At 39.5% G+C, this 26535-nt stretch overlaps 1 protein-coding gene across 4 annotated transcripts; it reads right to left on the reverse strand.

The window, feature by feature from the left end:
- Positions 1-1024: 1024 nt before the first annotated feature.
- On the reverse strand, positions 1025-26414 carry CASP8AP2 (caspase 8 associated protein 2). 4 transcript variants are annotated; one of them, XM_074819548.1, is made up of 10 exons: positions 25855-26414; positions 24080-24155; positions 22885-22965; positions 20967-21067; positions 19124-19198; positions 17781-17896; positions 12728-15240; positions 7239-10197; positions 5340-5439; positions 1025-3976 (listed from the first exon to the last, which is right to left on the reverse strand). In XM_074819548.1, the coding sequence occupies exons 2-10, from the start codon at positions 24126-24128 to the stop codon at positions 3920-3922; spliced, it is 6051 nt and encodes a 2016-aa protein (XP_074675649.1). In that variant the 5' UTR covers positions 24129-24155; positions 25855-26414; the 3' UTR covers positions 1025-3919. The 4 variants fall into 4 exon arrangements, with proteins under 4 accessions (XP_074675649.1, XP_074675650.1, XP_074675651.1 ...); XM_074819549.1 differs by lacking the exon at positions 25855-26414 and adding an exon at positions 25295-25377; XM_074819550.1 differs by lacking the exon at positions 25855-26414 and adding an exon at positions 24731-24828.
- Positions 26415-26535: the final 121 nt, after the last annotated feature.

The raw sequence follows: 26535 nt of genomic DNA on the forward strand, positions 1-26535 counted from the left end.
GCTGCTGTCTAAACTGTGTTAAGGATAGCTGCACGGTTTTGGACTGGGCTAATTATCAAAGACCACACTAACTAGTTTAATAATATGGACAACTATACGTTCCAGTTTGCAGATTCAAACCACGGGCCTCTTTAGTTTAACAAGAGGTGTGCAACTTCTTTTTTGTTAAGGTTATTTCTCTATTTTATTCCCCATATTATCTCTTGTGACTCAGATGGGTTTGCTTTTGGTGGCACAGCACAGCACTTTCAAGCTGATGGGAGAGGACCTGCCAGCCACCACCGAAACTTTATCCATCTTTCCTATCAAAGCCAATTTTGCTCCTGAAACGTCTCTTGATTGATTTCATAGATTCTTCTAAGAAATTCTTAAACCTGTTTCTTGGCATGCTTCATTACTGCTGCCTCCCTTCATGAAGACAAATTGCTGAAGATTATTCTGCAGCTGGTTTTAGAGCAAAGACAAATAGAGGAAAGACTTAAAGGAAATAGCTATGGGTTGCTGGATTGACACCTAAGAGAAATGTCTTTAGTCCAGTCAACTATTTTATGCAGACAGTTAGCTGGCAACAGACTATACCTCAGAGAAAAGCCCTCAAAATTCAATACCTAATGCTCTATGATTTCATCATTATGTACATCTCCAAAAACCCTGCTCTCTGAATTCCCACTTTGGAAAATTTTCCAATACTTATGTCCATTAAGAGGTGTTAAACTGAACCCTGTACAAATATGCACGTTGGATAGAAGCAGACCTAGTCCTCAATGGCAAATTGGAGTAAGCCTCTAAAAGGGCTGCCAGCTCGCTCTTCCAATGAAAAGCCTTGGACAGAAAAAGGTCTTTCTCCTTTGCAATGTTCCACTCAACACTAACCCACTGTTTCTAGAAAAGAGGAAAGTTGTAGGTTCTAATTGAGGTTTAGAAGTTTTATGTGGTTTGTGAAATTGTCCAATTTCTGATCCAGTCATGTCCACTAAGAAATAAGCAGTACGTATCAGGAGCAGTAATTGCATCAGAGCAGCAGCTAATTACTTCCATGTTTATTGGCCAGAACATCAACATAGCTACTCATTTATACAGACTAACAGAAGTAAATTTTAATGCTGCTTCACAGCATTTGTAGTTGTCAAGTCATTAGACAACAGTTCTAGAAAATGTTTTCATTTACCTGAGGTTTCACAAATAGGACTGTAGATTTACATACAGTACATTTTGCATATATGTATCAAAATTCTTGTCGGAGAAATAAATTACAAACAATGGTACAAAACCATTCCAAGCCAACCTCTGTTCAACAAGAACATGTGTGTGAATTTTACAGTTTTATTTTTTGCATTACTCTTACAGTAAGCAAACTATTTAGTTTATACAAAATAAACCTGGAGTTTTATATAGTTAAAAAAATCATCTTTGGCTAAAGAAAGCTCTCTATTTTTATACATATATTTATATATATACACACATCAGATATTTTACATGACCATGTAGGAACCTGTACACTTACTTACAATAGACAGAACATTAAAAAAAGTTTCATAATTTACAAAAAAGGAATCCCAAGTCAGAACTGAAACAGTCAAACCCAACCCCCCCATCACCTGTACAGATAGAAAGTAAACACACACAGACAAGGAATAAACAACTTTGCAATAAAATACTGCCTGCTTTTCTGAGACAGAGAGGAAGCACTTAAGCAGAGAGAAGCTACTTCCCTCAGTGCCTTCAGTACTGTGCACATTTTGATCTCTAAGGATATGGTTAAAAGAATACTCATAGGAGAGCCTGATTTTTCCACAAGCAAGAACGCTGCTCTGCAAACTGACTATTCTGAGAACAGAATCAGCTAGATTTAAATCTCCAATAAGTAAACAACTGTCTCAAACGTTTGTTAAGAACAAGTATGGGTAGGTACAGCAATCCGCCACTGAAATCACCAGACGCTGCCAGCGTAGCGTGGAAGATGACACTTGATCATCAGAAGCAAACGTTTCAGAAGCAAGCACGTTAAGATGGAAGACTGCCAGAACTGACATCATCACCTACTGAAGTCATTCCTTGTAACAGTTTCCAGAGCACTGCCTAAAACGAGGACGATGCACTGTTTGGCAGCATGAGAATCCATTTCATAGGTCATGTTTACAATACTCCAAAGGTGTCAGTGGCAACATTGCTGACAAATTATCTGATGGTTTATTAGAATGAGAAGTCTGTCCCATTAGTTGGAGAGGGAGCAAAAAACCATTATGCTGAAACTGAAGAAGCAGTCATTGGATTCTGAAAAAAAGCCAATTTAATTGAAGTTGAAAGGGAATGCACTTAGGTGGGTCTAACAGATGTTCTGTTTGAATAAAGACTACAGCAATTCCGATCCTCAATAAAGAATAAAACCTCAAACTTCAATGAATCTGTAATAGAAAAATGTGCAACTTCTAGGAATGTTTCTTCGGTGAAGAAAAAAAAGCTTTTTACAAATTTGGGATAAAGCAGCAAGATGTATGAGATGTGTGTGCATACGTATATATACACACATACACACTTTTAGTATGTACTAGTAAAACTGGAAGCAATTATAAGAGTTCTTTAAAATAGAACATAATGAATTTCTAATGTACTAAACAATTTGTAAAGATAGATACAGTTGCTGTCAAAACATGTCAAGTTGACAAGCTTTTGAAATTGCTTGTTTTTACAGAAAAGTTTTTCTCCTGGTTAGTAAGTATAAATTCACATTTTATAAAACTGTAAAGGTCTGTTTCTAAATTAATTTTAAAAAGAAAATCACTTGTCCTTTTTTTTTTTTTTTTTAGCAAAACAGAATGTTCATTATATTGAAGATCTAAATTAAGTGCCTTTCCCAGATGTAATCTGGAGCAGAAAAACATATTAGCCTTTTCCAAAGAAAAAAAAATGTGAAAAAAATTCAATACATTTTTAATGGAAAAAAAGAACCCCAACTATTCAAAATTCAATACCAAGCCTTTTTAAATATCATCAGAACTGCAAAATGTTTTTAACTACAAGACAGTTCTTTGTAAATGAATACTCATTACGGTATTTCACAATTTAAAAGAAACTGGAAAACTGGTCACTGCTTTAATGACTGGCTTAACTCTCAGAGGTTGGGACTCATTTTATTTGACTTTGAAAACTGGAACACTAAACTAGACTTAGATTTTCCCCATTGTCAATGACAGACGGGCACCCTCAAAGAGAAATTCATCCATCTCTGTTGAGCGCTGGTGGCCGTGAAGAAATGGTTTAGATAACATGCTTAAAGTTGAAGACAAACCCTCACTCAGTGACAGATTCTCTCCTTGAAACCCACTATGAGCAACTGACAAAGCAGCAAGAACCACCTATTCCTTACCATCAAAATTCCATTACTAGATAAGCAGCTTTTGGAATCATTCTTATCATTGCCCTGCCTTATTTTAAAAGAAAAAGGCCTAACTTCTTAAAATATGTTTCAAGGTAACCAAGACGACGCCCCTGTCATTTTCCAGGATTATCCATCAAGTGGATTTCAAAGCACTCTTACTTTTTAAAATCATGGTTTGACACCATCATACGCAGTACTTCCGACAAGTTAAGCAAGAGCCACCATTTCCACTTGACTGCACGCCCATGTCTTTGCTTACAGAACACGTTTAACCAACAGGAGATGTCACCCCCTTGAAATGATACTGTTCCATTTGTACATGCCCAGTCTTCCCTAGCCAGTTTGTTTGTAAAGTTCCCTCTGTGTTATTCTAATAAAGCAGTTCAGAGGAAACATCGACAGGGAAGTAAATAATTAACAGTGCATCAAACTTAGTATTTTGACTTGGATACCTCCCACTAGTCCCATCATATGAATATAGTGGTTGTAGTCCATCGTAACAGCTAAATCCTGTAACCATGAAGCAACTTGGTGGTAAGTTTACTTGCACCTGGATTTCTTGAACAGCTTCATTAACTGCTTGAATCTTTCTGAAACCTAATGGAGGACAAAAAAAAAAAAAAAAAAGACATATCATTAACACCCCAGATTTCCATACCAACCACAACAGACTGATCTGACAGCATAAAGTTTTTTAAAAGGATCATTATTTTGTTTTTTATTTGCTTCCAATTTATTTTAGCAGGAGAATTTTAGGAGCACAATTAACAGGTTAATTGGATGTAGGAAGTCTTCCTATTCTTTTGACATGTCAAACAGCCACCAGGTTAATCACAGAGAGCTAGAGCCAACTACTAGTTTAACACAGGTTTCTTACAACAAGGAGGAAAAAAAAAGAAGGCTTCCAATTCAATTAGACTTGAATTTTGCCAAGTATAACTGTGAGTAAGATTCAAACATAAGGACAAAAGCTTATTTTGTACTCCACAAAAAGCCCAGTTTATCAGTTATTTTCAATCCTCTTGTACAACTTTTGCTTCAGGTATTTATGACTCATCATGGAGTAATCTACCTACTAGGGATTTTACAAAACTGGTCTGTAGAGGAGTCAAACATCTTGTTGAGCATAGCTACAGCTTGTATAGCGACCTCATTCAATTGTAACTATTTATCGCCATATGCATATTGCTATAGCACATCTCCCACCCACCAAGTAGCTAGCTAGGAAGAGTGGCATAAATGTACAGGTAACACTGTTTTATCCAACGATTCACCCCAACAGCTTCTAAACCCCACAAAGACTCTGTAACCATACAACACAACACCCTGAAAGCCAAATCCCGAGCACGCAGGATTTCCTAGCTTAGTCAAATGGGTGTTTCTCCCTTTTTAGATTTTCAGGATAGAGATTAAGATAGCAATTCAAGACAATTACAAAGTTATATGCAAACCTCTGAAAATATTCTACATCAATTTGACACCTGTGACTCTTGAAGTTTCTTAATTAAAAAAATGAAAGAAAAAAGGAAACATTTTCATGTAAAATGTCCTTTCTGCAAAACCCTGGTATTTTTTTTGCAGCTCTAATTTTAATCCTTTTCTAACTTATTAAATGTGTGCAAAGGCTTTGCACCTCTCCAAATTGCCTTTCTTTATCTACGTGCTGATTCAACAATAGAAACAATCCTGTTGTCCCTGGCTTATGATTGGACACAGCAGTTTCAAGGTACCAAGAAAACAAGTACTGAAGAATACCTGGACCATAATATTCTTATAATGTATATTTTTAAAAAGTAACAACTGGGAGAATATAAGATTATTTTTTCAAAAACCTCCCCCAACAAAAGACATGAGGAAAAAACAACTCCAAATTAGCAGAAGATCTCCAAAGGTTTTTGTTCAACTGCAATCATAAACGTAGCACATAGTTGTTATCAAATATAAGAATGATATCACCTACCTGATTCGGGCTTTTGTTCAGCCTAGTGGCTAAGGAAACAAAGGTTTTGCTCGATGGTCCTTTTCTCTGACATTCCAGTAAAATTTCTCGGTCATCGTTTCTATAGTAAAAATGCATTTAAAAATATTAATACATATATATGTGTACATGCAAACAAAAAAATACATACAGGCATATATAAAATTCTGAGTATTTCCGAACTATGGGACATGAGTTCAAACAGCAGCAATGAACTTACGGAGGATCCTCCCCTCTACCAGCACAGAGTAACAGTCAGTACAAACCAGTGGAAGTGAAGATTACACTACCCTATTAGTAAGGGCAGGATTACTACAATAGAGTTAGCCCTAACCCAAAGTCATCAAAAAGAATTTTAAACTTCTAAAGCAGACATTTAAACTTGAATTGAAAAGAACTCAAATTCAACAGGGGCCAGTAGTTCTAGGCAGACTTGTCTCAGTTTCACTGGCTAGGCAGCGGCTTTCACCTAAGGCCCCCACTGATGTTCAAAGACTAAACAGAGAGGTATTTGACTTCTGTAAGTGGCTTAATATAACAAACGTACTCAGAGCACATCTACTGTTCACATGACAATAAAGGACCAGGAGTCTATTCTTAGTCTAATTGTTGTCTCATTAATGAATTTAGGTATATGTAAAATATATGTAAGACACAGTCATTATACAGTAGCTACTATGTATCTTTGGTTGAACCCTGCCATATTCCAGTACATAATTTAATTTCCTCCGTTTCAAAGAAAAATGTAATGACTAGTTATTTAAATAAACTTTTTTTTTTAGGCATAGTTCAAAGATAGACAAAGACTATGACACACAAAACCTAGTCATATTCATAAAGAAAACTGTAATAATCTGTAAACTGTAACTTCCTATCTCACTGGTCTGCACGTTAAAAATCATATTAGCTTTTGCAGTCTTTTTTCCATGAAAGAGCTTTCCTTTTAAAATGCTACCTACAAACTTACTTTATATCTGAACTACAGGTCAGAAGAGTCTGTCCTGAATGTCCTGTTGATTGTATCAAGTTGTAGCAAGAACAGCAAAACCTGCTAACTATAGTTTCTTAAGGATAAGAATACACCACAATAACTTTGCACATTTCTTCGACACACACAGTCACCTCATTTGTCACCCACATCCTACTAACTGCAATACATGGGCTGAATGGCTGACTAGTACATTTCTGCAGATTGAGCAGTGTTGACCCCAAACCAGAAAACTGTTTGCTCTGATGCCTTCTTTCAGCGGGGGAAATATTTAGCTGCTCTCCTTTACCCAGTCACCGATGCTTCCAGGCCTTGTAGGAACATCAAATATCTCCATTCCCTACCAAGCCTGGCTGGAATTTTTGGGCAGGAAAGGAAATGGGCAAGGGAAACAAAAATTACAGACAATGCAATACAGTAAGTTTTGTTACCTTAGCATACAAACTTTAAAAACAAAAGCAGAAAGAACTTGCTCTGGGAGATCTGGATATGTGGTAGAATTTGTTATGACGTATGGCAGCCACCTTCCTTAAGGCGAATCTGATTTAACTTACCTAAGAAATGACTAAAAATTTTTCACTTCCAAAGGCTGCTAAGAGGATTAGATGAAACCAGTTCGGCTCTTAAATTTGTTTTCCCCTGGACAACTGTTACAGAAAAAGGATAAAATAGACTTGGGCATCTTTCAGTGGTACTCAAAGAGAAGACATCTATCTCATAAAGCCATCCTGCATAGATGGAAGGAGGCTCCCACTCCATTATCTATAGAAGGATGTAAAGCTATCGAGTAACTTCAGCCATCAGCTAAATACCTTTTTCTTTCTACTTTTCAGTATATCATGTAGTTTAAAAAAAACCAAAAAACCAATCAAACAGATCAAATCAGAAATTACCTCGTCCAGGAAACTACTACTTCTCCCTTCTTTTTAATGATGTTTTTGGCATACAGACTAGGTGATGATGCAGATGAAGCCAAAGGAGAAGAGTCTTTGTTCTGCTGCAATTCATTCTTCTTATTGGAACATCGTTTGGGTGCTGAATTTACCTCTTCAGACTTCACATCACTTGCATCACTCCCTTCAGCTGCTGATTCAGTTTCTTTTCGTTGCCTTTTTGAGTTGGAATTCTCTCCAACAGTCTCCTTTTTCCTTTTCCTACTAGTTTTATCATCTATACTTATCTGGCATCCTACATCAGTATTTGAAGTGGATTTTGTTTCAAGATCACATTCACCTGCTAGTGTCTCATTGGAAAGCTCTTCTGTTAAGTCGATAAATACATCGGAGCACTCTTCCAGTTCTTCCTTTTTATCACCGACTTCTGAGTTTCCTGTAGAAGCTTCCCGAGTCCTATTATCTGCAGTGGATTCCACTGCACGACATGAAGTTTTACAAACAATATCATCTGTTAAGTCTATGTATGACTCTATACTGCACCCAGCAGGAAAAGCAGCTTGAGATCTAACGCCCATTTCATTTATGTTTTCAGATACTTTCAATTTGTGTGCCTGAGATTGCTCAGCACCTTCATGTGGGCTTTCAGTGTCGTGGTTCTCTGGGTTTGAAGATTTTCTACAGGGTCCAAGCAACCCAGTAGTTTCTTCCTTTTCAATACTATTATGTGACTCCTTTGGCGGGTGAGGGAAGGCAGGATTTTGTTCTTGTCCAGTCCTGACATGAGGCAACTGATACGTCTTAACCAGATCTGGTTTGACAGTTTCTTGCACAGTGGCTGCTGTGGCACTCTGACTGTCCCTGTCTTTCTCCCCACTTCTCATTTCTTCTTTTTCAATCTTGGCTGAGGGTGCCCGCACCTCCTTCACTGAAACCATCTGATCAGATGCTGGTGAGGCAGATGGCACTGCACGCCTGATCTTTACAATAAAATGATCGTTGGACTTCTCCATGATTACTGCCTGCATTGGTAGGCTGGGGCGACACTGAAAACCGGGAGCAACAGGCCGACTTGTCCATGATGAAGAACAACTTGATTTACTGCTTGAGTTATCAGACTCTAAAGCCAAATGAATGTCTTGTTCAGTGGCATCCTCCTCTTCAAGAAGTGCATCTTCGCTGTAATGTGCGCTGAGAACACCCTCGGGAGTGGAGCTAGAATTATTCTCAGGTTTTAGGAAGCTGAGGTGAGCATCTGATTTCAAAGGTGATGGAATAGTTAAGGAAACAGCCAAATCTTCAAGGAGGATAGAAGAAACACATGATTTATTTTTTTGTGAATTGCATTCATCTTCTTTGCATGAAGTTGCATTTGTAGGAACCTCAAACATACAGCTTTCATCTAGCACATCGGGATCAACAGACATCTGTAGCCTAGATGCTAAAGAGGGAGCTCTTACAGGTGAAACAATAGGCCAGTTAATATCCTCTACTGGTCGAGATTCCACACAAGCCTCCTTTGCAGCAGTCTCTTGCACCAGTCCAGCAGCATTACCTCTGCATTTATGACTGTCTAAAAACTGTTTTTCTGGAGTCCTGAATTCCCACTCATTTCTGTCGATATTGCCACCATTTTTTCCCAAGAGGTCAGAACCTTGCAATAAGCTTTTGAAAATTTCACCCATTTGAGCATCACTTACAAGATTAAACGTAAGACTGGAAGCTTGTTGCTCTGTGAGAAGCTCGTAACTAAGATCAGACTTGTTAGCATCTCTGGACAGCTGGAGTCCTTCCTTTTCGTATTTTACACCCTTCAATGGAGTGAGAGTGCCTTGCAAATTATTCTCTTTAGAGAGGTGCACTTTGGTTTGGGAATTCCTGGTGTTATCAATGGAGTTAAGACATTTTGTAAAGGCAGCTTTTGGTGCATCTGTTTTATTCTTCTCGTGGTGACACTTAGGTCGTTGATAGTCCACAATTTGCTTCGAAAGGATATATTCTTCAGGCTTTTGAGATCTGGCTTTCAGGGACTTTTTTCTAGATCTTTGCACATCATTTTTATGACTCATCTTGTGTTTTTGCTTTCCTGCTCTTTCAAACTTCCCTTCCTCACTCTCATTTCCCACATTTCCCACATCACATAGTTTTATTATAATTCTCCTTATCTTTTCAAATAAGTAATCGAGCTGTTCATCTACAAATTTCCATAACTGTTTTTTCATATCTGATACTTGTTGTTCAAAAAGACGGTCCACTATTGCATTCTTTTTAACTTGCTTAAGTTTGGACTCTATAATATCACAGATGTTCAATTTTAATGTCTCACCTAATGTAGACATCTTGGAAAAGTTCAAGTATTTTATTAATGATGTAAAATTTATGATACCAGATTCTATAATTCTGTGAAAATGCTGAACTGGGAAGTGTACCTTGAACTTCATATAATTTTTCCTCATCTGTTTTCGTATAGCTCTTAGCATCTGCATGATTTCTTGCACATTTGAAGGTTCAACAATAACATGAACTATTTTTTCAAGACAAGCAAGGCTCACAGTTTTATTTTTCTTCATATCCTTCGAAGATCTAAAAGTCTGATTTTTATGCCTCTCTCTGTTCTTCTTTGTACTTACTTTCACAGAAACAAATTTTCCATTCTCTTCATTGCAACGCACAGTTTTGCTCTTTTGATTCTGTGGACTGCTGGTCAAATTTCGTGTCTCAGGAGAAGCTTTTGGTCTTGACTTTTTTGTATTTTCAGAGCCTCTTTCTGGTTTAGATTTTTTTTCATCTTCATCGCTGCTTATGATTTCTCCTTCTTCTATTTCATCTGAAGAGATACTCAGCTGGGACTCCATCTCTAAGTGTTCATCAGACATGCTAACTGGCTTTTGATTTTCTTTGTTCACCTCCTTTGACAAATTCTTTGAGGGGCAGACAACTGTGCTTTCAGGAATTAAATCTATAAAAAGAAAACAGTTTGCTAATCACCATAAAGAATGCAATTATAAACAGACATTTTCAGAAAAAAATGGAAGATTCTCTTCTGTAAACTGACTGCTCAGAACTGTTTGTTTGAAACAGTCAATGATAACGCAGGAAGTTTGAGCTATAACAAGTTTGGGTGGTTTACTTCAGCAGCTGCTAGTTTAAGAAATTTTTCAGAGCTTCAAAGGGCAAATAAGACCTCAACATTTCACCAAATACATGTGATCGATCTCACAAATACATCCATTGAAAACAGAAAAATCTAGCAGTTTCCATCAGTTTCGAACTTCCTTCCATTTACTTTAACAAGTTTTCTGAACACTGCACAAGCTAAATTTTAACTTTAACATCGTTACAGACTAACATTTACATACAACAGGTGCCTTTTTTTTTTTTAACAGTTTCACACTGAAAACAAATTGAGAAGAATGCATGACCTATTCACGTTTGCATTCAACTATCTTTTCCAGGGCTGATAAAAAGGTTTGAGTCTTTCAATAAACTGACTTACTAAACAAAAAAGAGTACTAGGCACCGCACACGTGATAAAACTCCTATTTCTGTTTTTGATGCACTTAAAGATTACCAGCACTGTAACTAACCACAACAGCATAAAAAGCTTTTTTCCCAGAAATTTTGGAGAAAGCCTCCAGTTCAGATTCCTGAATGACAGCAATGAGAAATGAGATATGTGAGACGAAAGGTTAAAGCTCTGCCACATATGTATGCCCTATTCTGCCTCACAAATAAGTTTATTAAATGTTTTATACTTTTCAGATATCATTAAATGTGTATTTAATAATCATTTAAAATTCAAACCAAATGCTATTTTGTTAAGAAAAATAAGCAATTACAGTTAGCTACAAAGCAGCATGTTACGAAAGATGAAAAGGCAAGCTCATTTCCATTGTACAATAATTCCACTGAAGTGCGTATATCTTGTTTAATGAGATTTGCAGTTAATTTTAGGCTTGCTGGGCACTCTAGTTAATAAAACACTCTTATGTTCAATCGCACATAGATTAGACTGCTTAATGACCTCTAACAAACATTCAATCTCATAAAAGAGCATATCTAAGTTGATCTCTGTAGAAAATGAACTTGTGATTAACACTTCAACATTTGAAAATGTTTACTTTATACAGATTCTACAGGAGCAAAAACATTCCATCACTGCCTCCATTTTGGTTTTACAAGGATCAATACCATCTCAAACCAATCACTTCAATATTTTGACAAGCCAAAGTATAAATGAAAGTGGATAAAATATAGCATCAATATATGTACCCCTGTCCTGCAGAACAGTAGGAAAGTGAGTACTGAATTTCAAGGCCAAGAGAAACCATACACTCCTGCCAATTTAGCAGATGCAGAACATTTGACATGTGTATCATCAGTCGGATCGCAAAGACAACTAGGCATCTAACTTCAGAGCTGAAAATCACTGCTTTAGAATTTAGTAGCAAGTTCTGGACAGGATGGATTCCTCTAATAAGTAATTCAGGGAAACACTACCAAATTAGAAAAACACTTATTTTATGTTCATCTAACTCTGATTCCGAAGCTCTTGTGTCCCCCCAGATATTTCAGATATAAACTACTGTAGGAATGAAATATAAACTGCTAAAGAAATTCACACGTAAGAGAGTAGATGTCTCAAGCACAAGAGACAGAATTCCAGAGTAAACCACACTAAGATTTGCAAAAAGACATAAGGATTATGCTCCAAAAAGTAAGAAAAAGGATTTAAATGCTACTCTACCATTCCTCTTCTGGCAGGAAATCTAAACTTCCACAAAAAATGTTATTAGTTGCAGCATGATATTACAGGAAGAGTTAAATTCACACAAGTAAAAGATTTAAACTTTGGGTCACCTATTTTCCTGTGAGTCATGTCATCCTATTTTATCTCCCTGACATCTTCTGTAGGAGTTAGCTCTTCCTTCATTAATGATAAATCCTAATGTTCTATTTATTCTACCTTTTTCCCACTCACCGACTCACAATTATAAAATATATATAAAAATTCACACTGAAATTAATTCAGATGGAGAGCACAGCTTTCTCTTAGCGGACATTCCCAGAAATTAAGTCTCAGGTACTCTCTCCAGCTTTCTCACAAATAAATACTTGAAATCCTAAGTAACTTTAGCCTCTACAATTTCAGAGAAAAACCAGTGAGATTACTTAGAACTAACTGCAATTAAGAAATCTAGATGTATTTTTTTCAGGAGTTAGTACATAACTCTTATTTCAACCACTCACCTGTCACTAGTGACAAACTCCAGTTTTTATAGCACTAATGTTCAATTGGCTACAATCTTGGCTGCACTGTTAAATGGTTCCACTACAAACAAAAAGGACCACTGAGACTTATACAGCTTAAGAAGAACCAATTTAAGTTAAAAGAAGTTAAAAGCAGTTAAAAGTGATTTCTGCTTTCCATGAACGGATCTTTTAAGCCTTTATGTAGAAAAGAAATTAGAACATATATATATAAATACCTTTGTTATAACTCTTCACAAGACCTTTGCAGGGACTTTCCATCTTAAGTGCTTTAGCCAAAGGGCGCATTGGACTGTTCAGTGGGCTGATTGCCTTCGGAATATACCTCAAGTGATTGAGATCAATGCTCAGTATTGAGCTGTCATCATCAACAGGAACTGGGTTAGTTTCTCTCTCTTTAGTTCTAGGATATATCTCACCACTAAGAGAAGGTGCTGCAGTACTGATTTCAGTTAGGTCTGGCTCCAGATCACAAGCATTCTGGTCAACTAATGGTTCATCCTTATCAGTAAGCATAGTTCTGTCAAGTGACTGAGATGTGCTCATACTTATTTCGCAGATACTCTTTTCCTCAACGTGACACTCAATGTTTTCTGAAGCCAAGTGATCACTGTCCTTCACTACTTCCATTAAAGAGTCTGGTTTTGTTTCACTAGGATCATCTGCGACATCACAGGACTTCAGGTCACCAGAACATTTGGCTTCTGAATCATTCAAGACAAGGTTTTGAGAGCCATGTTGGTCTGCTGAGCTTTCTATGTCAGCAGCTAGCCATATTTTATCTTCCTCTTTCTTCTCTGCTGCTGACTCTGGAAGGGCTCCCGTACTTTCACTGGCAGGTTCAGATTGTGCCACTTCTGCTGCTGGTACGTTATCATCCTGCATCACATTCACTGTCACAGGCAAGTTTTCACACTCTGACACACTCCCTGCCACCTCCAGGGGCAAAGATTCAGTGTGATTCAGATCCATCACTGTTGTTATTGAGGCTTCCGATTCAATCAGACCACAAGCCTCTGCTACTTCTGGCATTCCAGCCTGCATCTCATCAGGAGTCAGTACCTCTGCTGCTTCTGGCAAGGCTTGGGGCTGTACCTGATGCACTTCTGTTTCTGGTAAGGTTTCTGAGCTCAGTTCATCAGTTGCCACTGCTGGCAATGCTTCAGACTGTGCTGGATCTGCTGCTGCTACCTTCAAGGCTTCATTTTCAGAACTGACAGAAACAGGCAGTGCTGGTTCCACGTTGCTTTGAGCTGCACTGTCCAGAACTTGTAGTGTTGAATTAGTTTGCTCTGTGGGACCACAGTTAACAGGGTGGGCAGAATCTAACAGTTCTGCCTGCAGCGTGAGCTCTGTACTTCCCTCATCAGTAGCCTTTTGGGAAGGTGTTTTAAGTCCATTTGTTGGAGAGAGACATTGTTTCTTAGCAGGAGAAAGAGTTAAATTTAGCTTCTCCATAAAGCTAAGTTTTAAGTCTTTGCTTTTTGTCCCAGTGTGATCATCTTTAGTTTTGGGAACTTTATGGTCTTTTAAGCTATCTGCTACTCTGGATGTTTCTTCTAGCTTATAGGACTTGTTTCTCTCACTTTTTGTAACATCTGTACTTTTCTTAGATTCTTTTGCAGATTGGTGAGAAATCTCTTTTGCAACTTTTCTTTCATTTCGAAAATGTCTGTTTTCATCCTGATTCTCTCTTTCTCTTTTCCTTTTTTCTTCAGTTCTGTGTCTTTCCGATTTGGAATGTGCTGTTTCCCATTCATATCTACTACTATTTTCCTTCAAGCGTGCATATTTATGCTCTCTGCTGCTGAAATTAGAAGGTGAAGTCCTTCCTTCTCGAGAAGTATGATCATTTGTTCCCCTGTCTCTCTTGCAGTCGATGTCTTTTCCTTTTCTAGACTCTTCCACACGACACTTACGTGATTCATGAAGACTCTTTGAATGTTCGTTCTTTGAGTGTGGACTACTCCCTCTACCAGACCTCCTTGCTTGCTCTTGTAGCTTTTCATTTGGTTTATTTTTTTGGCCAGCATTTTTTTCATCTTTATCATGTGTTTTAAAATCTTTTTTTAATACATGTTGCGATCTCTCATCAGTGTACAATTCACCTCTTGTTTGAAATCTGTCTTTACCAGTACTTTGCTTCTCCCAGGAAGAAACACCCCTTTCTACTCTTCTTTCTACACTTGGACTGCATTTGAGTTTTACGCTCTGACTTTTTTGTTGCAGCTCATTTTTACCAGCCTTCTCTGAAAGGGTTTTCAGCTTTTGTTGAGGATCTGAATTCCCCTCTTCACTGTCACCACTGTTCCCGCTGTTCTGATGTGCTTCTCTTTTGTATTTGTTGACATTTCCCCTACTGTACTGTTCATTATTTTTGATTTCTTTTCTCTCCTTTCTGTTATCCTTGTTGGAACTATGGTCATAGTTAGGTAGACATGTATGAGTAGTATTGTTGCAGAGCTCTTCGGGAGGGTATCTCGGTAAATATGGAGTGTTTCTTTTTTCGGAGCTAGACTTCCCATTGTCCGTATTATGAGATGAGTAACTGTGGCATGTATCTTTTGAACAGTCATTTTTCATTCTATGCTCCATCTTTATACTATCACCTAAATCAGAAGATCTGAATTTGGAATCTTTTGTTTTACACATCTCAGAGCACCTTCCATTAGTTGATCCTGGAAGGTATGTTCTGGTGAAACTACTTCGATGATTGGGAAATTCTGAAAGCCTGTTTATAAAAAGAAAAATAATTACACTATTTTAAAATTTATTTAAGCGTAACTAAAGCTAAATTGCAATGAATCCATATATCTCAAAATTTTTCATGCTTTCTTTCAGTTTCGAGTTGAAAAAATGTGAGATAAAAAAGGAAGTTTATCAATTTCTATTAGCACTCAAAAAAAGAATATAATTTGTATATGTATTTTCCAAATTAAATTAATCTAAAGAAAAAGCAAGATCTGTGGAAAAATACTGGTTTGAGTCTAATTAACAATTTCAGTAATTTAGATTAGTATTTCATTGTCCAGCAAGAAAAAGAGCCTTCCCCTAGAAAAAAAAGTTGTTCTTTACAGCATTAGCGATTTAAAAAAATAATAATAATAAAAAAGAGCAATTCAATAGTTTACTATTTGGCAAACTGGCAATCAAAATAATAGGTACAATGTGACTGTGCTTACTCTACCCAATAAGCAAATAAGCTTCCATGTTTGGAGCTTGCTGCAAGCTACAGAAAACAAGTAGTTAATTACAATAATCAAGCACCATCAAGGCCACATGCTACTGCTGCAAGGTCATAATAATAAAAAGAAAAAAATAATTTAAAAAGGGCACATGTAGCCTGCATGGCCTGAACCCTTACTCATTACTGATAGAACTCAAAATTACCTCACCATAACAAAAAAACCCCAACCAAACCAAAAAGCAAAAAAGAAACACTTTTCTGCCATATTAAACAAATCATTTCATTAAAATGACATGATTAAAGACAACGGCAACCTTCTTAAATACTCTCCACTATCTAAAAAGAATCACTGTGTCTAATCCATGCAGAAGGAAACAGAAGTAAAAGTCACACCAACAAATGACGGCAGCAAGCCACCAAACATCTGACTCCTTTTTAGATAGTCAAGGATGAAGCGGCTGCTGCACACAGACATTTGGTTTTGGCCTGAAATTCTATGTTGATTCAGCATCCAGTTGTAAGGAATCAGTTCAAGTGTAAAATAATTCTATATTTATCTCAAATACAAAATGGAGTTGGTTTTGCTTTATAAAATTGAACATTTCCTATGGGCTAACACAGTAAATTTAAATATGTAATGATCAGCTTATACAACTGGCTCTACTCCAAAAATGTAACATTGTGATGTGAACTGAATGTTGAACTAAAACAATGCTGTGGCTGTTGTAATCCAAAACCCCTTCCTATATTTGTTTAATTTTTAACTATACTGACAAATTTTTGCCGTGCTTTTGGATGGTTATTAAATCTACATACATGTGTGATAAATGTAATTGTATACAATTGGGCGGGGGTTTTTTTAGTTTGATTTTTTTTTTTGAGATAAGGACCTACAATTCCCCTCAAAGGTATTATCTTTGAAGTAGTCTTTACAGATAGGTAGATTGCTTATGTTAATTTATGATAGACCATACGGCAGACAAGGCGTGCTTCTAAGACCTCAAAGGGATGATTTCCCCACAATTTTCCACAATGGATGCCTGCAAAATACCTAGATAAAATGCCTTGCTCATAAATTTTCATCACCATCAGAACGTATTGCAATGGAGTTTGTAAACTCTTGAATGAGGTTGAGTATTCAAAACAAGAAAATATTTTCCAGACAATTTAATTTAAAACCCAGAATACTACACTCAAAGGTGTGAAAATGACAGCTGCCATGTCAAAGCCAACAAACTGGAAGAATTACACGTAAAAACTTCTTGACCTCCATCAGGTCATATCCAGTAAATTTCTGTATTTAGAAAAAAATTAAAAAATCACATTATGCATATAGCCTCTAACTCAGCAACATCAAATGAACCTTCTTTATGACACCTTTTGGTGCAAGAAAATTTTAAATGGTCAAACTGAAACACAAACAAACCAATGGTGTGGCTGATGTCACACAAGCAACAAGCAGGTGACTTTGTGATAACCCAGGGGTCCTGAATCTTGGGCACCCGCTCTGGTTTCAAGTGGTTCAGAAACCTCACATGCAGCTAATCTCCCATCCATACTTCAACATTTTCAGCTCCTTGCAGCAAGATTAGTAGTATACAGAAATTACCAAGAATTCTCTAGCTGCTATCCCCCACCACTGGAGATAGGGCTTTCATATCCTGCCATGAAAACATTATATAGTGTCTTTATTTGTTTTCATTTGTTATCTGAAAAGATCCATGGAATTCATGTCTGAGAGCATAAAACAGACTAGTTCTGAAGCTGAACTGCGTAAGATAGTATCTGCTTTGAAACATGCACCAGGAAGGGGCAATTAAACAAAACGAACAAAAAAAGAATTCAGGCAAATGGTCACCCTTTGGATTCCTCCTTGTTTTCTTAATTAGAAACCGAAGACTTCATTAAGAAAGAAGATACTTACCTATTTCTTGACTGTACCTGTACTAAACCATACAAACAGTTACTTGCTAACTAATTATTTTCTTCAGTAGTTTTACTTACAATACACGCAAAAGTTTCTTACAAGTATATAAACATGATCAGACAAAAAGCATGTTTCCAGTCCCACTGTCTAGTTATACCTTTGATGGAGATTACTGATTTCTTCATCCTTACGGTTAATTTCCACCCTCGCTGTTTTGATAAGTGCTGAAATATTCTTTTTGAGAGCTTGGTTTTCATTCTGTAGACTGACATTCTATTTTAAATATATACAAAAAAGAGAGCAATAGAGAGAGGGGGAGAGAGAGAAAAAACAAGAATTAGCTTGGGTATCCAAACATGTAATGAAAAACAGTGCAAGACAACAACTAGAAAAAGTCCCATCACATGCAAACTGACAGTAGAACACACAGAAACAATTTTAGAGAAGTCAGAATTCAAGTCAGAATTACTGAGATCCAAAGGAGCTCTTTTTTTTTTTTTTCCCCTCCCCCTTTAAACAATGCTTATGCTCCTGTTTGTGTTCCTGGTAATTATTTAAGATGTTTAAAGCATACAATTTATTAAAACTGAAATATGCCATAAATCAAGTAGCCATAGAGCTGAAAAATTATAATCCACCCCTTTGCTTTATTCTTTTACTCAATTTCTTTCTTTCCTGGTCAGTGTGTCAAATGAGAGATGTAGCTTTTAAGCACTTTCAGAGAAAGAGGGTAGTTGTATTTCTTTCAAGGTATCAAAACCAACTTTGGGTGCTCTAGCATTCTAACGTTTCTAGATATGATGTTCTATAACCCTACCTACCAGTCCTAGAGATAACCCCTTCTCTTAATAACTGTCCTCAGCAAAATCTGCTCAGAAAGGTAAATTTCTGCAGAAAACAATACAGAAGTGTCAGCTTCTGGGCAGAAGCTACTCACCATTGCAAAGCATGGAACCTTTGGGACTTATCTGTAATACACAGTAGAGTATGTTGCAGAATTGCCCGAGATAATCTAACTATATAGAATGGCACAGCATGGGGATACTAGCTCAAGTTGAAGAGCAGTTCAGCCTTATCAAAATGGCAGTATGCCCAAAGCAACACAGACATCCTCTCCCAGCTCAGGTACCTTTGCAACCCTCTCCCTAGCGCATTAAAGACTGATTCTTTAAAAAAACAAGAGAACTGGATACCTTTCTGGTAACTATTCATTTGACATGCTTATTTTCTAATTAAGGAGATAGATAGAAGATAGCTTTTAAGCAACTAAAGTCTTACCACACATAACATCATGAAACAAGTGAATTTACCTACGGATTTTGTCACCAGGCTATCCTCGCAACAATCCTAGGCAGAACAAGCTCCTAGCACCTACAGAGTTGCTTTACAAACCATTGGCACAGTGGATCAATTTTGGAAAGCATATGAAATTAACTCTCAAAGCAATATTCAGTTTGCTTTACATAAATCTTGACAATGTTGCCCTTTGAACTACAGTACCTGTGCCTGTATTTCCTTAAATTTCTTCATCAACTCTTTAATTTGCTGCTGACATTTTCCATATTCTGCCTGCAACTGTCAAAGAGAGAAGAATTCACAGCAGAGAAGTGAACTTAATTACACAGAAAAGTTCTCCTCTAGATTTATAGTTAGTTAACACAGTAATTTATGTTACTGTCCTGGTTTCGGTTGAGATAATTTCCTTCCTAGTAGCTGGTACAGTGTTGTGTTTGGAATTTAGTATGAGAGTAATGTTGATAACACACTGATGTTTTCAGTTGTTGCTAAGTGGTGTTTACACTAAGTCAAGAATTTTTCAGCTTCTCATGGCCTGCCAGCAAGAACGCTGGAAAGGCTCAAGAAGTTGGGAAGGGACGCAGCCAGAACAGCTGACCCAAACTAGCCAAAAGGATATTCCATACCATATGACATCATGCCCAGTATATAAACTGGGGGGGGGGACTTGGCCAGGAGGGGCAGATTGCTGCTTGGGGACTGGCTGGGAATCAGTCAGTGGGTGATGAGCAATTGTACTGTGCATCACTTGTCTTTTCTCAGTTTTATTTCACTCTCTGTTATCTTCCTTTTCATTACAATTACTATTATTATTATATTTTATTATTTATTTCCATTATTAAAGTGTTCTTACCTCAGCCCACAAGTTTTACTTGTTTTCAGTTCTCCTCCCCACCCCACTCGGGTGGGGGGTGTGAGCAAGTGGCTGCATGGTGCTTAAGTTACTGGCTGGGGTTAAACCATGACAATTACAAAGTTGTTTTTTTTCCAAAAGTAACACATTAGAGCCATATTAAAACAAAAAGCTTCAATATGCTCCAACAGGTACAAGTCTCTAAAACATCACAAACACTCAGACAAGAGGAAATCTATGTGTGCTTGCCCAACAGCAGCAGGCTAGAGAGTAACAGGAAGCCATATTATTGTGAAATTAAAGACACTATTATCACGGAGCAAGAGTTCTCAGAGCCCTACAGATTTTATATAATACAAAACAGATAAGGAAAAACACAACAAAAAGTTACTACAAACAAACCTGGACTGCAAAAATAGACTGCAAAGGACATGCTCCTGTTGAGATGACAAAATTAAATAAAATACATTTGGCACGAGCCCTTCTCTAAAAGTAGATGGTAATAAAACTTTCACAAAAGAATGGACAACTTCCCTATTGTCATACCTAACAGTCAGCTGCTTTCAAACTTTCAAAGTGACATTTTTGCCACTTAGTATACTGAGTCCTGGCAGTTTTGCTCCTGCTTCTTCTATAGCACACTGTATCTGTGGATATCTGTCCCTTTTACTCCAAAGCTCAAGTTAATTAAGATGTGTCTTATGGACCAGGATAGGTGATGCTACATGAGTAAGTGTTCTGCTGATTTTCTAGAAGCAGTTATCTACTGCATGGTTGTCTTCAGTCTTAAGGACAAAATTTAATGACACATAAGACTAATCCATGACCTATCTGCTTTAGTCTGGTAAAATTTGTTGGGAGAAATGTCATGACTAGCTTTGTATCAGATGTCTGAACAGATATTTAACTAGAAGGAAACTATAATACATTTTCCCATAACATAGCTGATACATGAACTGTGTGCAAAGGACGTTAAATGAGAACAGGCCATGTCACAGAGCAAGAATTTCACTTATTCTGATAAATTATTGATGTAACAGTTTATTAGCACACTCTTTTTACTTACTTAAAAACAGGTTACCTATTTTTCCAATAATGTGAGCATATTGACAAAATTTTTTGCACTTTACACAAGAAAATTTGGAACAAAAAACCTCCAACACACCAGAATTATTTTGTCACATTAATACACACCTCGTTGTAGGATGCTTCCTTTGCAGTCCCTTCCTCAATTAGTATCTCATCAAATAAATTTAAGCTGTTTCCAGCTGGTATAGAATTTGGAGCAGAATTGTCTGTAGAAAGAAAATCAATTACATAAAAGAAAAAGGTATTCTTCAAAGCCAGGTTGCACTATCTCTCTGAGGAAAACACATTACCTTATTTGGAGAAATTCCTATCCTGAATTTCACCATTTATATTAGCTTTACTGGAAATACTTGATCCAATTAAATCGACATAAAAGGTAACGATGAAAGTTCAACTGAAAACATTGTTAGAAAAATTAAAAGATGTACAGAACTCCTAGCAACAAAGATGGGTGCATTTTATGACTAATAAGTAGTTTTAAGTCAAAGGAGAGCTAACTCACAGAAAATCTACCTAATTTACAAAACAAGAAGAGCTACACCTTAGCAGTGATCTGAGGTTCTGCAATTCCAGAGCCAGTAGATAGCAGAAAGCTAGAATGAATACGTGCATCCTACAATTCATTCAGCTTCTGGCCAGACTTTACCTTGGAAACATTTGCAGTTGAAAAAAAATTACTGAGAAGATTACTCAGATGCCAATCACCTACACATTCACAAACATGGATCTGTTGATCAGAATCAAATGGAGTTACTGCAGAGCTGGTATGGGGTTGAATAAACGCTTCTCGTGTTGAATATATGCTCTTTGCTGCTTTGTATTCTGTCATAAACATAAACTCTCTAGCTTTAGTTCCAAAGAAATGAAAGAAAACAAAAACAGAACAAAAACCAACCCAACACCCAAACACCCCAATTATTTAGGTAACAGTGGTTTTTCTTCAAATCAACCTGTGTGCTCTGTTTACAAATACACATTACTGGCAGGACCTGAATTATGACACCTCTGAAACACAGATTTATTTGCAGACAAATAAATGAAGTTAGCTGTCAAAGCTGTGCTTCAAATCCTTTGGACAATACCATAATGCAAAGAGTATTATTAACACAATGCAAGACATCGTGCAAATAACATCTTCTCTGTATAGAGCAAAAATCTCACCAATGCTCCTTCCAAATTTAAAAAAAAAATCCCTCAGAACTAGACCATATAAAATGTTTGCATTGCATTGTTATTGCTCCTTGCATCTTTTGTTTACTAAATGATGCATCTCAATATGTGAAATATACTTAAGAGAATACTCATATATGCTGTAACAAATACAAAATGGAAAGAAAGAAAAAGATGTATAGATGCTTTATGTCTGTAGGATACAGTATAGTCCTTCCATAAAAATTCAATGGTCTTACAGTAGTAAGGTCAGCAGAGAAACACTTGTTTAAACACTAGAAACAGCATTTTATTAAACAGTACACTAAGACTTCTAAAAAAATAACATGCTGGGTCCATTTCTTTCTTACTTTCAAAGATGTTAAAAGAGGAAATTAATTTGTATTAGCATGTGAAATTATTGAGAAAGTAACAAAAGGTTAAAAGGATCTACTGAATGTACTGTATCACACAGAAAGTATGTTTTGGAGCTCTCACTGGGCATTTAGTGATAAGTGACTGCTGGTTCTGGTACTGAAGCTATTTAAAAACCACAAAACAAAGGTGCTTTTTCCAAGGTAAAGTGTCCTATATCAAGGCACAGAGAGAATAGCTAAGGTTTCTATGCACCCCTTTAAAAGCCAGTATCACGTGAAAACTATCTTATAATCATTCAGCTAATAGATTTAAGAGTCCTTTGTTGTGTTTGTACAGTGTAACATATGTCTTGAATTTAAACAAGTAGCTCACTGAAGCATATGTTAGACCAGCTAAATGTAAATTTAAAGCTAACTGTTGTTTTACTTGAAACCACCTAAGAAGCACAGAGACTCTGTAACGCTCCAAGCCAAGCAGCAAGATACAATCAACCTACCAGGAACTGTCAAACTGTTGTCCAAACCATCGTAAATATCCACTGAGCTCTCATCACCTTCCTTGAAGGGGGAAGCTTCAGCTAAAGCAAAGGAAAAAAAAAAAAAAAAAAAAGCCAAATTAAACATTTAGTAAACTCCAACCTCTAACTTTCTCCTAAAGTAAGTGCAGCTGTGATCCTAGACCAGTAGAGAGTAGTAAAAGTAGTAGTAGTACAGACTAAAGACAGGCAAGCTACTGCTACCATGGAGGAAAGATCTTTAGTCACCAAGAAGCAAAGACAGTCTTGTAAGATCAATTCCTAAATACTACAGGAACTGTGCATGAAGATCATATGGCTTTAAGTACAAATAAATTTTAAAATTTTAAACAAAGACAACTTGATCTGATTTTTAAACTGTTTTCTAGAATACACTGAATACGAAAGTTATACAACTCAGAAACAAAAATGTAAGAATTAGCATGATAAAACCACTACTCTTAAAAGAAACATTTCTCACTAAACAGAAAGTATTGTAACAGTCTGTACCGTAATTCAGAGAATTTGCTTTAGTACTGCCATCTATTCACACATTAACTGGTTCTGTAAAAGTATTTTAATCTAAATCTCCTCAGTCTCTCTTCACAACTTTTTCCAATGCCTCTTATCAGTCTTGTCTCCTCTATGTGAATCTCTCCAGTTCTGCAACAAATATTACTGCTATAAAGAAAATATCAATATCCACAGTCCTTTTGAGGCTGGGAATCTCACAAATATGCATCAGATCAATCAACTGCGGAGGGGGAAATGATGTTAGAGTACCTTGATTGCTGGTACTATACATATATTTGCTCTTACAAATAGCCATCAAAGGAACAATCCTCCTAACCATCCAAATACACGCTTCATTAAGATACAGAGAAGGTTAAATTACATACTGTAGAACACAGGGGAGAGACCAGTTTCAGGCATCTCCTCAAAATATAGTAGAAATCCAAAGTACACAGCTACGGTTTAAAATCCAAACTTACTAATGGGATATGGCTTACAATGATTCTGTGCCACAGTCATTTAATTACAGCTGAAGTTTATCGGTATTTGCCCCAACTTAAATTGTTTCCATTTTGTTTTCTCTGTTATTTTTGGACCTATTTATGTTCATAAGACTGCCTGTGTTATTTCACTGCAAAACAGAAAGTAAACTAACATATCTTACCACTGTAGCGGATATCAAACAGTTCCAGTCCATCCTCATCTGTTGCCATGATACAAACTCCCTATGGCTTCCCCATCTGAGTAAAATATCAGAGGAAAGACGACAGATTAACCAACAATTTCAGAACAACATCGTAAAATAGAAGCATCTTGAAATAAGTCAGTTACATGTGAGCTACATGTGGCCCTTGCTCTTCAACAAAATCCAACACTAGAAGAAAACTCTTACATCAAGATATGTAGAGCTCTATCAAGAAAAATAAGAAGTTATCTGTCCTGTAAATAAGCATTCTGAAGAAGATCTTCTGCTGTATCATTTATTCATATGGATCAAATAAAGATCCTACAAAGAAATTTTGGTATGAAAACAAGCACTGCATTCTATGAACAGGTTATCTGAATGTGTATCTTAACCAGTTAAAATAATTTGATTTGGTAATTTGATTTCTCTGCTGACCATTTAAGAGCAAGTTTCCCCTGACTGACACCACCAGCCAAAGCAGTAATGAGGGTACCAGGCAAGAAACATTTTGCCTGCCAAGGCATATAGCGATGCTCGGCCACAGGACCATGCTCGGCCACAGGACATACAGTATCCGCCACAAAAGCTATCGCAGAGTGACTACGAGCACACACACTGGTACTTGAGCACCTCTGAAGCGAGAGCAGCAGTCTGCAACACCAAGGCATCCGCTCCGTGGAAAAGAGCACAGGAAAAGGCTCGGGTGTCGGGGCAAGCTGAGGCACTGAGCAGTGCCGAGCAGCAGCCTGCCAGCTCAGAGGCAGCGGCCCTTACCCGCTCCCCAGGCCTCGCCCTCACTGCACAGGCGGGAAGGGGCTCCCGCCCACCCCGATTCCTGTCACGGCGGAAGCGTCCAGGACCTCTCGGGGGTCACGGCGGGAGAACCGCCGATCGCGGCCCGGCCAGCGGCACCCCAGCTGCCGCCGCACGGGTGGCACCCCGCAACCACCGGGGGAGGGGCCGGCAAGGCGCCGGGAGAGCCCGAGGTGCGCACGGCCGGGCCGGGCCGGGCCGGGCCGAACCGGGCGGCGGGAGCCGCGCGGGAGGGCGGGTGGGGGGGAGGGGAGCGGCACCCGTGCGGGACGAGGCGGCGCCGAGCCCCGCACCGGGCCGGCGGAGGAGAGGAAGGGGCGGAAGGGAGGAAGGAGGAAGGCCCCGCTCCGCAGGCCGACGCGACCCCCAGCTCTCACCCACCGGTCAGCCGCCGCGCCGCGGCCCAGCCGCCCCCGGCCCGCGACACCCCGCAGGTCGCCGCCGCTGCTCCCGCAGGCCGGGCGCCGAGGGGGCGGAGCTCCCGGCCGCGACAGCCAATGGCCGCAGACGCACAGCACGTCCCCGACCGCGACGTATGCAGAACCCGCCCCCCGGCCTGAAGCAGTTGGCGCCAAAGCGAGGAGCGCGAGGCGGCAGCGCCCCGCCCCCGTCATTGCCCCGCCCCTTATCCCCGCCCCCGCCGGGCTGCGCGCCCCCGGCCCGGCCCGGCGCCCGCCGCAGCCGCGGGGCCCCGAGCGCGGGAAGCCGCGCTGCCCCCGGGGCGCCGGGCGGGACCAGCAGGGCTCCTCCCGCCGTCGCCTGCCTCGCGGGCTGAGGGGCTGCGGCCCGGCGGTGACGGCGCTGGTCCCGCAGGCCGGTACCGTCGCCACCCGGCCCTCCCGATAAAGGCTGCGATGGGTGGAAAGGGGAGAGGAGTGGCCGGAGGAGGCTGCCTGGGCTGCGCTGGGCGGCCCGGCCGCAGGAGCGCCGCGCTAGCTCACCTGGTGCGAGTGGGGGCGCGGAGGGCCGTGCCTCGCTGCTGCGGTGGGACGGCCGTGAGGCAGCTCAGCCGTGAGGCAGCTCGGCCGTGAGGCCCTGCCGCGAAGGCCGAGGTTTACGCCCGGCTGCTGCGCTCGGGGATCACGCTGTCACACCCCGCCGGAAACATCGCCAGTGCCCGGGATCCGCGCTCGGGCTTCGTACGCTGGCTGCGGACGGCGAGGGGAGCTGGGGAGGGTGACGTGGGAATGCTAACGCAACGCCGGCCGCCTTCCTCCCGAGCCTGAACCACCTGTTTGGCTTAGTCACCGCCCGCGCTCCTCCTCGGTCGGGACTCCGGTGCCATGACCTAGATTTAAATGGCTTGAGGGCGAGCACCGCGGCCTGGGGCCCGTGACCAGGCCAGCTACAAGCAAGCCCTGCAGCGGCAACGGCCGCGCACTCTCCGCGGGGCAGGACGGAGCCCCGCACGCTCCCGCTCCCAGCGCCGCGAGACAACGGCCGAGCCGCGCTCCGCTGCCGGGCGGCTGCCTGGGACCGCCCGGGGCCGGGGGGGGCGGCGGCTCCGCTCCGCTCCCCTGAGGCCACACCTCCCGGCGGCCGCGCGCAGCGGCGCGTGCTGGGGGCTGTAGCATGGCGGGGGCGCCATCACGTGAGGGGCGGGGAGCGGCAGCGCTTCCCTC

This window comes from Strix aluco, chromosome 3 (assembly GCF_031877795.1).
Source record: "Strix aluco isolate bStrAlu1 chromosome 3, bStrAlu1.hap1, whole genome shotgun sequence".
Lineage (NCBI taxonomy): Eukaryota > Metazoa > Chordata > Aves > Strigiformes > Strigidae > Strix > Strix aluco.